Source organism: Malurus melanocephalus, unplaced genomic scaffold (genome assembly GCF_030028575.1).
Source record: "Malurus melanocephalus ecotype Western Australia unplaced genomic scaffold, MMel_1.1 scaffold_215, whole genome shotgun sequence".
Taxonomy (NCBI): domain Eukaryota; kingdom Metazoa; phylum Chordata; class Aves; order Passeriformes; family Maluridae; genus Malurus; species Malurus melanocephalus.
Window position 1 is genome coordinate 1,183,592 of NW_026623447.1, and position 12,446 is coordinate 1,196,037.

Genomic DNA, 12,446 nt, shown 5'->3' on the forward strand with positions numbered 1-12,446 from the left:
CAGGATAAAAAGGGGAGTTAAACGAGCAAAAAAGAAAAGGATGTATCTGAAATTCCTTCATAAATGGGCTGCAGCCCAGTGAGCTGGAGCTTTGTGGGAAATGAGTTGTGCAGCAGAAATCCGTGGGGTGAATCYTGTGGTTTTAGGATCATGTTGCAGAAGGTGTTTAGGCAGATGAAGCTGCTCTGATGGTGCCTTTCCAGGGAAGAGGTGTCCTCCAGTACCYATCAGAGCTTGCAGTCTCTCTCCCTCCTTTGTGCTGGTCATCACAACATCACTGCCTGTTAACCCTGACCAAGAGTGCACAACTATCCTTTTGGCACCTTTCTATCTCCAAAGCAGCACAGACTGGGGGGATGCTGCAAGGGCTGGGCTGGGACTCTGGTGTGCTTGTCTGGGACAGGTGGAGTCTCTGGACTGAGCATCTGCTTTGGAATGAAATGGTAATTTTGTCTGCCTTGAATCATGCACCTAACGTTGGTTTCTGGTTTGGTTACATCATGGAGGTCCCAGGTGTGACCAGGACACCACTGAGACAGCCCTGTTACAAGAGGATATGGGAGATAATCCTTCATTTGAGGCCATGTGGGACTTGTTGTGATTGAGACTTCTTGAAGAAAGCATTTGGAGGGARTGAATCACTTGGGAAAAGCTTCTGAGGAAAAAATCCGCCACGGTAAATGTAACACCAAACGCCCAGGACATGATGTGAGTATGATGACATTTCCTTTAAAGACATTTGTGAACTGGCATCTGCTAAGGCTTCTTGAGCAAAAGCTGATCCTTGGAAAAACTTATCAAAAACAATGTTGGAATGAGTTAATGGCCTTTTTCTTTTTCTTTTTCTTCTTTTTCTTTTTCTGACATTTTCTTCCCCCACTATCCTGTACACACAGGATGTGTGGTGAAAGCATGGCTGGGCTTTATTCAGCTACTCTCAGCTGGTCCTGAGAAACATGAAAAAGATTTATTACACCATGAGGATCTTGGAGACCAMAAAGCATTTAATGAGTAGTTAAAATACTCAAACTGTGAAACAAAACTTAATTTTTCCTTTTCCCCCCACTCTTTTTAGTGAGACAGCCTATGCATGTAAGAAGAACTTCTGTCCCTCCCAAAATTCATGGTTTTTCAAAATCTGTATTTTCATGAGCMGTGGACATTTTTCAGAATGTGTATGAATATTTCACCTTGACTCTGCAGCGTGCTGGTGGCCACTTGCCTGGCATCCCTCTGCTTCACCCTCCTGCAGATGTCTCCTCTCTGGGTGTTTCACACTCCARGCAAGGGGAGCAGCCATCCCTATCACAGGAACTCTCAGGAGGTTAACATCTCTAATGTGCTATGGCAYTCAACATGCTGCCCAGGTTTTTAATTACATTATGGTGATTAGCAGTCCAGAAAATCACTTGAAACCAATTAAATAATGTGTACCTAACTGAAGATTGCTGCAATCTCTGGGGGCTGCTTCAGAGCAGTCGCAGTTGGCAGGGTTTTAAACGGGCCTTCTCCCCCTTTTTACTTTGCAGGCACCCTGTAAATTATTTACCTACTTCATTATTTTTCAACTCCAACAGTAATTGTTTTTTTGGGTTTAGTAATGCTGCTATTATTAGTGGTAGCAGTAAAATCTTCTCCTSTACGTGCTCCCCCATGTCTGGGTTGAGGCCCTAAAGCAAGCTGTGGCTTTTCTGACCCCTGAATTACTGCCTGGGATTTTAATGCTCTTGTGCAGAGGTACCACAGGTTCCTCCTGAGTAAATCAGCCCTACAGCCCAGCCTGGCCTTGTAATGGAGCTGCAGCTGATGATGCACTTGAGGTCATTACTGACAAATATCCAAACCTCTCCAGGAGCAGGCAATGGGCTTGAGAAGGGCTGAGAGCAAAAGGTGTTTTTCTCAATATGTAAATACCTTTGCACGAGCAAAGATCCCTCCAGGACCGATTCCCCCTGTCTCTGAGCAAGGGAGCTGAGAGCAGCTGTGATGCCATGGGGAGTCTGTTTCCTCCCACCCTGCAGCTGCCCCATCCTGCAGCCTTGGGGACCCCCAGCTTAGAGCAGCCAAAACCTCTCTGTGCAGAACCACCTGGAATCATGGCCTGCCCCAGGGCCTGGATTTATTCTGGAAAATGAACTGGGAAAGAAATGAGCTGGGAAAGAAAATCAAGGTGAGAGGACAGCCACTGTTCTGGGGGGATCTGCCCATCCCTTGTGGGTCCCCAGAGTGAAGCCTTGAGGGGCTGCTCCCAGCACCCATCTCCTCTGTCCCTGCAGCTTGGTGGAGAATGTTCTGGAAGGCAAGACCAAAAGCCTCCTCTCTGTGTGTTTCTCCAGTGTCTTCTGGCTGCMCCCCGAAAAGGAAATGCCATACYRGAGYGCTTCCCTCTACASCAYGGTAAGCRCTGGGTGAGCTCCAGTCCCTCCAGTCCAGAGCCCATCAAGAGGTGCCCTGGGTGCTGAAGGGACACTGGTCCCGCTTTGGCCTCCGTTCCCTGCAGCACCTGCACAGCTGTGGCTGCTCATCTGGGCTCTACCAGAGGACAAGAGCTCCCAGCAGGGTGAGGACCACGGCCCTCAGAGCTTCATCCTGGTGGTTGCCATCCTCCCCTTCACTCCTACACTCCTGCAGAGAGGCCTGCAGTGTCCTGAAAGGAAAGGGATGTGCTGAAGGCATGTCAGAGTGTCTGAACAGCGGTTCTGGGATGCCCTGGGGGGATACTCTGCCCTTCCCTGCCTGGGCAGTGGGTCACGGGGCTGTTGCTGGGGACATGTTCCACACCAACAAGCACTAGGCCCCGTTGTCAGAGGCAGGTGCYGTGTCACAGTGGGGCCCTTTGTGACACCCCACTGCAGCACATGGCGCCAACATGGCTGCTGCCCACAGTGGGTGGCAACAGGCAGGAGCCTGGAGCTGATCAGGAACCCCTGAGTGTAGTCCATGTCTTGTCCCGCCACCCCTGGCAGCCCTGTGGGGCTGGAGTGTTTTGCCAAAGTGTTTTGCCAAAGCTGCCCACGRCACCAGCCCAACAGCCACCCCAGCATCCCCCATACTGTCTGTCCCACAGGATGTCGAAGAGCTCCCCTGCCCCSCCCAGGGAGGCCTGGGAGGAGGAGGAGGAGGAGAACAGCTCTTCCCAGGGCAGCCGCTCTGCAGAACAGGTCGAGGTCGAYGACACAACCAGGATGCAGCCACTGCAGCTTGGTGAGTGGCTGTGGGGCTGGTGGGGCTGGGGCTCACCATCACACCCTGCATGGCGCCAGGATCATGTTGTCCTGGAAAAATGACAGCACAAACACCCCTGGGGCCAGGCACAATGTCACCTGAATGCAGCTCAGGGCTGGACCCCAGCCCCAGCACAGCCTCTCCCAAGAAAAAACAGAGCAGAGGGGCTCCAGGGTGTGGGCAATGAGATTCTGGACCTTTCCTGCCCATCTCCCAGCATGGCCCTCAGCCTTCCCAGCCCTAGCAGGGCAACTCCTCTGCCAGACACCTCCAGTCAAGAGATGCACAGGAAAAAGGCAGTGCCAAGGGGGTGGGCATGGAGCTGGGTGGAGGGTAGGTCTCCCTGGCTCTCTGCTGTGGCCAGAGCCTCTGCAGCCCTCGCTGCTGTTCCCCTCTGGTAGATGCCAGCTGGTTGCCCATATACGGTGCGTCAGAGGAGGCAGAGAAYGCTGCGGATTTCATCTCAGCCTTTACCAGCAGCCTTAACAAGGTAGCTGTGGCCAGMTGGGCTGTGGCGGAGGCTGGCGTTTGCTGGCTGGGGCTCTACTGGGCTGTGGTGGAGSTGCCTTCCTCACAGGGCACTGCACCCCCAGTGCTCCGGTCCTGCTGGAGGTGTCTGCCCTCCCACACTCCCTGTCTGTGTCTATCCCCTGTCTGCCAGGACACCCACAAGGCCACCTTTCTGAAATGCGTCTTCATCCTGTGCAAAACCGCCTCGAAACGTGGCTTGACCCAGGGTCTGGATTTATTCTGCCAAACATGCGAGGTGGCAGAGAATATCCAGGTGAGGGGACACCTGGTGCTCTGTGGCATTGGCACCCTGTGTGGACAGCACTTGGGTGGGTCAGGGACTGGAGGCACCGGGTGCTGGCAGCTGCCAGGTCCCATCCTGGTTGTGTTCTGCAGGAAATCCTGGAAAATGAGCCAAGGAATCGTCTGACCTCAAGGGTCCGGAATGTCGCCATGCTTGCCATCCAAGAATTAAGGTGGCCCCCCTGCCCCAGAGCTCCTGCACGAGGCCTCGAGGGGCTGCTCCCAGTGCCAGTGTCCAACTGTCCCTCCTCTGTCCTTGCAGCTTGGTGGAGAATGTGCTGGAGGGCAAGACCAAAAGCCTCCTCTCTGCATGTTTCTCCAGTGTCTTCTGGCTGCCCCCCGAAAAGGAAATGCCATATCAGAGCGCTTCCCTCTTCAGCACGGTAAGCGCTGGGTGAGCTCCAGGAGCTTCCAGTCCCTCTGGGATGCTCCCTGCTCCCCCTGTGCTGCCCCATGACCAGAGATCTGAGGCTGGGTGAGGTCTTGGTGTGGCTTTCCCACCGYTGTGGTTCTGTCCCCTTCCCAGGGGCCTGGCTGTGTCCTGTGCCACAAGCTGCTCTGTGCCCAGCACTTTGTGTATCCCTGCATCTCTCCGGGGCACTTCAGTRTCCTCCTCTAGCACTGAGAGCTCAGATCAGTCTCCTGGGCATAGGGGAAGGAGCAGCAGAATCACAGCCRCTGTTGTCTGTTGCCTTTGCAGACCCTGAAATGCATGGACACAATGCTGAAGACAATGGTGCTCAGCTTTCCTCCTTCCCGTGTCAGCAAGGAGCTGCAGGACATCTTGGAGGTCTGGCACAAGCAGAGTGGGGGTCCCAGGGCTGCCCCTCAYCCCGGAGGGGAGGAGTTGCTCAGTCCTGTGCTGAATAGGCARAGTTGTCTGGGGGAGCAGGGGTTGGCACCAGGCTCCTCTGAAGCACAGTGGCTGCAGAGGGTGCCACCTTCCTGGCCAAAAGGTTGTCCTGGGACCTTTGTCCAGGCCTGTAAGGGACCCCAGGAACCCCATTGCAGGTTTTGTGTGAGGACAGAGGAAGCCTTGAGGGATGGTACAAGTCTGGCCCAGGAGCAGAGCAGTGTTGGTTCCTGGTGCTCACTAGTGGCTTCTGTCATCCCAGATGCTGCTGGACTTCACCAGATCTGAGAGACAAGTTGTGCAGGAGAGGGCTCTGGGGAGGATTAGTATCCTGACCTATTTGCTGTCCAACTATTCCTCTCTGAAGGTAAGGACCAGGCACCCTCCAGCCAGGCCAGGCCCCCATCTCTGCCACTCTCCATGCCAGGGCTGCTGCCCAGCTGGTTGTTCTGTGCCCTGCAAACCCGAGGTTTCCCTGGTTCACTGGGAATCCAGAGCTGGCACATTCTTGGGTACAAATCTTCAGCACCAACWTCCTTCTCTTAGCCTTTCTTCTCATGCCTTCCTCATCCAGGCCTCTTCCAACCTTAGAGGAGACAGTCCTGGACCTGTCTGCTCTGGAGACATCCCAATCCCAATCATGGGAAAGCTGATGGGACGTCTCATTATTTTCCGATATTGCAAGGAACAAATGAGCTATACAGCTTTCCATGCTCTTTTCCACCTCGCTGAATTCATCTGTGAGTAAAAAAAMCAAAAGCAGCTGTATCCTTCATCCCTGTGCGCCCAGACCTCTCTTGACAGATCTTCCTGATCTCCTTTGATCAGAAAATGATCCATTTTCTTCCCATAGCATCCCAGCTGTTACTGCAGAAGCTGAGTGCTCACTTCAAGTTCAGGATTTGTTACTGCTCTCCTTCCTTCCCTTCCTTTCAGGACCTTGAACCCTGCTGGCTTGTGGCCCCCACAGCCAAAGCTACAATTGAGTCCTAGGTACCAAAGCCAAGCTTTCCCTGTTAGAGAAGAGCAGATCCATCACCCTGGCTGGTCCCTCTTGCCTGTAGCAAGAAGCTTTTCCAACACCCTCCAGAAATCTTGACTAATTGTGTCCTGCTGTCTTGCAAGCAGATCTCAGGGAGGTTTGATGAGCTTGCTGGCCAAGCAGCTCTGCCTTACTGACTCTTCTGTGTTTGCTCTGCTGTTTAGTCAAGTCAAGGTCAAAGGACATGTCAAACACACGCGTTTGGGAATCTGTGACCGCCTCCTCGCTGTGTTCCCTGAGCACCAAGGACTGTACCCAGGTAATGAGCTCTCCCCTTGCTGGGGCYCTTGTCAGTGGTGTCAGCAGKGCACTTGTGTGRGCAAAGGGACCCCGAATCAGCAGGGCTGGTGGGGTCTCACTGCCCTGAGAACAGGTTCCTGCCATCCCTGAGCAGGGACAACACACGGCCTTCACTCCTGTGTTGTGGCTGCAGCCCCAGCAGGRGCTCCAGCCCTCCTGGCCACCAGCAAGCCCCTAGTTCTCTGCAGGGCCAGCCCACCATGCCATGAACCCTCTTCCTGGATGTGGAGGGCCCTCTCTCCTCACCCTCTCCCACAAGGGGATTGCAGGCAGTGCTACTACTTCCCTGCAGGATCTGCTACTAGTGCTGCCAGAATATCTGCCCAGCCAAGCAGCACCATCAGGGCACTCAAAGGCACATATCTTCCTTCCTTCCTGCCATAGGCTTTTGGAAAATACCTCCAGCCTAGCGAGAGGGCGGACGTTGTCCTCGAGGCCATCAAGGCGATAGCAGATGCCAGCATCCTTGACAAGCAGGTGCCCAGCAGCATGCTGGATGTGGCCATGGAAGACCCAGACTCCTGGCTGACAGATGTAAGTGCCCTGGCGCTGGATTGCCCTGATCTTCAGTCCTATCAGGCCTTGTTCCTCCCTCCATCCCTTCCTCAAAAATCCAAGTGACCTGGGCACCTGAAGGCAGCAGAGAGGAATGGGAAGGGCAGCTGAGGACACAGCTGCACTCCAGTGCCAGTGCCATCCTCAGCTGTATCCTCTCCAGGTACCCAAGATAGTGAACTGCATCCTTGAAAACCTGCCGTGCATCATCACAGAGCCATGCTGTGAGAAAGTGGAGGCCCTGTTTCTCCTGATGACCAACGAGTACCGCTTGGCAGTGGTCATCAGTGTGTGTGAGACGGCTCTTCAAAGAGAYGGGTACTGGCCCTGACAATCTGAAGGGTTTGCTCCATGTGGGAAGAGGGACCCCAAGACTCTGTGGCTGCCAGATGCAAGGAGTGCTGCAGCCCATGGAGTCAGGCTCTTAATCCCCCAAACCTTTCCAGCTCTTTGGCTGGTTGGCCTGCAGKTGCCAAAGCCAGCCAAGTCAGCTCAGGGCCAGCTCGGTGCCCCCAGCCCTGCAGAGAATTCCCCCTCAGCCCTGTCCTGCCTCCCAGGCAGGGCCCTGAGGACCTTCCCAGCACAGGCTCTGTTCTGTGGGGCTGGTCCTGGCCATGGTGCTGTGGCTGAGGCAGCTCCCTGGCTTCCAGAACTGTGCACGACCTGTGGGACACTCTGCACTCTGTGCCTGAGATTTTTGACAAGATCCTGATAGAGTTTGCTACCTTGCTCCAGAACAAGTGGTGCAACCCTTCCAGAGAAAGCAGAACTGTGAGTTACCAGAAAAGGCCCTGATCCCCTTCAGTGAGCCCTCTGCCAGCCCCTCAGGGCTATGTTTGTTCCTGCAGTCATTCTCGGGACAGATTGACTTGGAGGAGCGGGGTGACAAACCCAACATCTGGAGCTATCAGGGGTCTCCTGACGTGAGGGTGGGCTCCCTGCTGCTGGAAGTCCTTGTTGGGCTGTCAGAGAGAGCTGAGATGGTGAGCAGGGTGGTACTGGGGCAGCCACACTGGCAGCCAGGGGCTGGGGCTGAGTGCAGGGCAGTGGCTTGGCCTGGGCTGGTCTCCAGACACAGCCTTTTCTGAAAATGRAAATTCTCTTCTTCATAAGGCAAAAAAGATTGAAGCCTTCCTGCCAAGCTTGATGAAGATACTGGAAGCTGGCAGTGAAGATGAAAAGAAGAAGATTGTCATDGTCTTCCAAAATATCCTGGTTCGGCTGAAAAAGACAGTGGCCAGCTCCATCGCTGTGCTGCTGGTGGGGAAGATCCTGCCCCTCTTTGACTCGGTGAGGCTGATKTGGGAGCCTGAGCCCTGCAGACAGGCACTGCCCTGAAAACCTGACCTGAAAGCAGCGCTTGGAGCTGGCTCAGCTCTCCTGGAATGGATTCTGGGCTTTGMAGCCCAGCGCTGCTTCTGCCCGCTCTGGAATCTGACCCCAGAGCATCGCCCTCCCCACAGCCACGGGCAGGGAGCCACTGTTTCCAAAGCTCACCTTTCTTCCCCCTGACCAGGAGAGTAGCCGGCTGAGAGAGCTCTCCCTCTGGCTCTTCATGGACCTGGTGAAGTSTGTGGTGAGCAGGGATGAGAAGCGGATGAGGAAGGAGATTAGGAGTGCACTGGTCCCACTCCTATTCCGTGTGAGTGACCAGGACCCCAGCGTGGCCAAGGTATGGATTTCAAGGCTGAACACTGATATGGGGAGGGACTGACATCTCCCAGGGAACCTGGGCATCAGGGCCAGGGCTGCTGGCAGAGGGAAGGGCTCCCTCAGCACAGCCCCTGGGAAGGTTCCCTGTGGTACCAGCACAAAGCAGGGATGGCATGGCCATTTTCAACACTTGTCCTGCCCGCTCCATCAGGGTTTGGCAGCAGTCCATGGCCACTGAGGCAGCACCTGAGGCTTGAACACGTGTGTTCCCAGAAGCCCAGAGGGTTCTCAGCTTCCCCACAAGTGTCAGAGGCCAGGGCCTCAAGCCTCAGTCAGTCACCCAGGGCTGTTCCCAAGAGACTCCGAGACATTTGGGTTAGGACAAGTCACAGCTTCCAAAGGGCCGGGTCACCACAGGAATAAAGCCAAGAGGTCTCTTTCCCCACTCCTGGTACCACCTCTGAGTAGTGCTGTTCTGCAGGCTGCCAGGGAAGCCCTTTTTACTGCTGCAGAGCTTTTCAAATGGCAGAAGCTCAAGCACCTGCTGCAGAGAGACCGGATGTGGGAGCTTGGAGAATGCTTGGTAAGGACAAGACCCAGGCTGGGTAAGGGCCATCTCTGCCCTATGTCTGTCCCCATGAGAGCCCAGGGGAGCGGAGCATGTTCCGAGTGATGCCCACAGGCTGGGCAGGACCTGGAGGATCTTGTTGCTATCCTTGAGAACAGAGCCCCCGAGGCTCCTCTCCAGGCCCCCCTCCCCTCCCTGTACTCAGCAGGATGGGGAGGGCTCATCGATCGGGGTGCTGGCAGCTGGGAACTGCTCCAGCCAGCTGGGGGGCTCTGTGACAAGCCTTGAGACATCCCTGGTGCTCCCTGCAGCTGATGACAAAGAGCAGCATGGCTGAAAATTACATGCAGCAGAGCCTGCCCTACCTGAGTGACCCCCAGTCCTCCGTGCGCCTGGCWGCCGTCAGGTTCATCGGTGAGTCACAGMCCCTGGCTCCTTTTGGGCCAGCCTGGCCATGTTCCTGCCACTGCACTGACAGCAGGGACAACCCTATGGCTACCCCAGCCTCCCCATGCAGAGCCCCAGCCTCCCTCTGCCCCCTGCCACAAGGTGGGATTGRTGGTGGCTGCCTTGCTCAGTCCCCTCCCTTAGGCTGCCGGTGGCCCCTGGGTCAGTCCTGTGCAGTGGGAGGGTGGCAGGGCCAGGGGTCACATTGCTGGGAGYGCCCTGGCAGCAGGGAATGACAGAGCTCTGTGCCCAGGGCGTGCCATGAAGCACATGAAGGAACAGAATTTGGAGAGTCAGGCTGAAGTCCTCAGTGGTGAGTGATCTGTGGGGAATCCGGAGGGGCTCTGCAGACAGCGCCTTCATCTTGGCTGTTTCTTTTGGACACAGCCCTTCAGCCCTTGGAGACAGACGGGGATATCTCTATCAGTTCCATGGCAGCTCACACTGGCTTGGTCCTGAGATCTCAAAGGGTGCACCGAAGATCATGGATCATTCTACACGTGCTGTGCTGCTGGTGCCTGTGAGCTCAGCAGAGGTGYAGCTTTCCATGGATTAATAAAGTTGCAAACACATCCAAGCCATGGTATCCTTTAGATTTGTTGTGCCCTGAGTGTGCTAAGCAAGCTGTGTCCTCCTTGGCCTGTCCCACAGGCAGTGGGTGTTTCCTCTAAAGCACACCTGGCCCCAGCCTTGTTTGGCAGGCTGATCCCTAGCTGAGGCTTTACCTGGGAAAACCCACTGTCCAAGGGCTCTTGCAGCTGATTCGCCCTTCCTGCCTGAGGTTTACACACAGAAGGGTTTGGGCAGGAAGGGACTTTAAAGACCTTTTRTTTCCAACCCCTCTGCCACAGGCAGGGACMTCATCCAYTCAACCAGGTTGCTCCAAGSTGCAGCCAGTCTGGCATTGGATGGTTTCAGGGATGGRGCAGCCACAGCTGCTCTGGGCACCCTGTGCCAGGGCCTCACCACCCTCACAGGGAACAATTCCTTCCCARTGTCCCATCAAATCCTCCTCTCTGTCAGTGGGAAGCCATTACCCYTTGCCMTGTTACTYCAGGCCTTTGTCCAAAGTCCTTCTCTAGYTTTCTTGTAGCCTCTTCAGRCACTGGCAGAGGCTCTGAGTTCACTCCTAAACCTTCTCTTCTCCAGCCAAAGTTACCCCTGTGTGCCCAGATGTTGCCCCATACTGTGACCACTTTGTCCTCCCAACCCCAGGAGGGTGCATGTCAGCAACCCCTGTGTAGTGGCCACCACAAGTCCAGAAACTCACCCAGGGACATTCCCAGACCCCAAAATTGCTCCAGATCATGGCCATTGCCCTCAAACCTCTCCACAGCAGCCCTGGTGCCCCTCATTCCTGAGTCCATCCCCCCCAGACCCGCTGAGGTGCCATTTCAGTGACAGTCATGATTGTTTTCGGCAGTGAATGTGCCAGCAGTTTTGTGGGGTGGAAGGTGGCAGGTCTGAGGAGAGCTTTGGGGTGTGTGTGGCTGTGGGSGTTGGCTGCATCCCCCAGGGGATGTCACAGCTCCCAAATCATGCATAGTCACCCCAAATCACATCCCTGCCACCCTAAAATGCTGCACTTGGCCAAAAAATACCAGCACAGGACCCCAGATTTTGTGCTGGGAGGCCTCAAATTGCATCCCTGGTACCCCAAAATGTCCCCATGGGCCTTAAATTGTACCTGCAGAGCCCCACAGGGTCCTTGACAGACTCCAAATTCCATTCCCTATATTCCAAAATGCCCCCCTGAGTCCTGGAGTGCAGCTGTGGGGCCCCAAATGGCCTCTGGCAGCCCCTCTAGGTACAGAATCACGAGGGAATGCTCAGCCCTGAGTGGACTGCAGTGCATCCCACAGCTCCCTGGGAAGTGCCAGGGGCTTCAGGGTGGACCTGAGTGAAGGGCTCTGTTTTAAATGTGGCATCTCTTTGTTTTCCACCAAAACTAGCCTCATACACACACACTCTGCAGAGTGCAGAGGCTGGGGAAAGCCTCCAACTCTTCACCACACATCCCGAACAATGAGGAGGTGATGCCATCCTCAGGCGCTGGGAAAAATAGCAGAGGATCTGAACRGCGGAAAGGAGCTGGGCAGCCGGAGCACCCAGGGGAGGAACCAGCGCTGGTTTCCATGGCTGGCAGCTCCCTCCTACTGCCCTGGGACTCAGAATCCCCCAGAAATCGCAATCCCTGCAGAGCTGCCCAGTGCCCTTCAGGGAGCAACAACAGGCAGTTCCTCTTGCACTGGCACTGGTGTCACTGGAATCCCTAAAAACCTCTGTAATCTGTGAGAATACCCATGTGCTGTGTCCAGTGGTGGGACCCTCAGTTCAGGAAAGGCACTGAARTGCTGGAGCAAATCCAGAGRAGGGCAATGAGGCTGGTGAAGGGTCTGGAGTACATRTCCTGAGAGAGCTGGGGGTGTTYAGMCWGGAGAAAAGGAGGCTCAGGRGTGAMCTTATCACTCTCTACAATGCCCTGACTGGAAGGAGGACCCAGGTGGGGTCAGCCTCTCCTCTCAGGCAACCATGGACAGGATGACAGGACATGACCAGTTGCGGGGAATGTTTGACATTAGGAAGAATTYCTTCACAGAATGAATKATTAGATATTGGAAGGGGTTGAGCAGGGAGGTGGTAGAGTCACTGTCCCTGGAGGAGTTCAAGKAATGACTRGATRTTGCACTCAGTGTGACAGAGCCCAGGGACAAGGCTGGGGAAAGGCTGCCCTTTTGCAGGACAAGGCAGGTCCTCTCACAGCCCCAGAAACCATCAAGGGTTTTGACTTTACCCTTCAGTAGTGGACAGAATAAAAACCAAAGAGATTCTGCACATGTCCTGCTTGCCCTGGCCTGCTCCTGCGCTCCAGCACCAKGGCCTGGTGGCTGCAGAGCCCGGACACTGCCCACAGCTGCCCACAGGGACACACCGTGCTCTGGTGGCTGCAGAGCCTGGACACTGCCCACAGCTGCCCACAGGGACACACC

At 55.2% G+C, this 12,446-nt stretch overlaps 1 protein-coding gene across 2 annotated transcripts; it reads left to right on the forward strand.

Annotated features, from left to right (window-relative positions):
- Positions 1–8,302: 8,302 nt before the first annotated feature.
- Positions 8,303–10,026, forward strand: LOC130578179 (maestro heat-like repeat-containing protein family member 2A). 2 transcript variants are annotated; one of them, XM_057374082.1, is made up of 5 exons: positions 8,303–8,460; positions 8,923–9,024; positions 9,321–9,423; positions 9,710–9,769; positions 9,844–10,026. In XM_057374082.1, the coding sequence occupies exons 1-5, from the start codon at positions 8,344–8,346 to the stop codon at positions 9,978–9,980; spliced, it is 519 nt and encodes a 172-aa protein (XP_057230065.1). In that variant the 5' UTR covers positions 8,303–8,343; the 3' UTR covers positions 9,981–10,026. The 2 variants fall into 2 exon arrangements, with proteins under 2 accessions (XP_057230065.1, XP_057230067.1); XM_057374084.1 differs by lacking the exon at positions 9,710–9,769.
- The last annotated feature ends 2,420 nt before the right edge of the window (positions 10,027–12,446 follow it).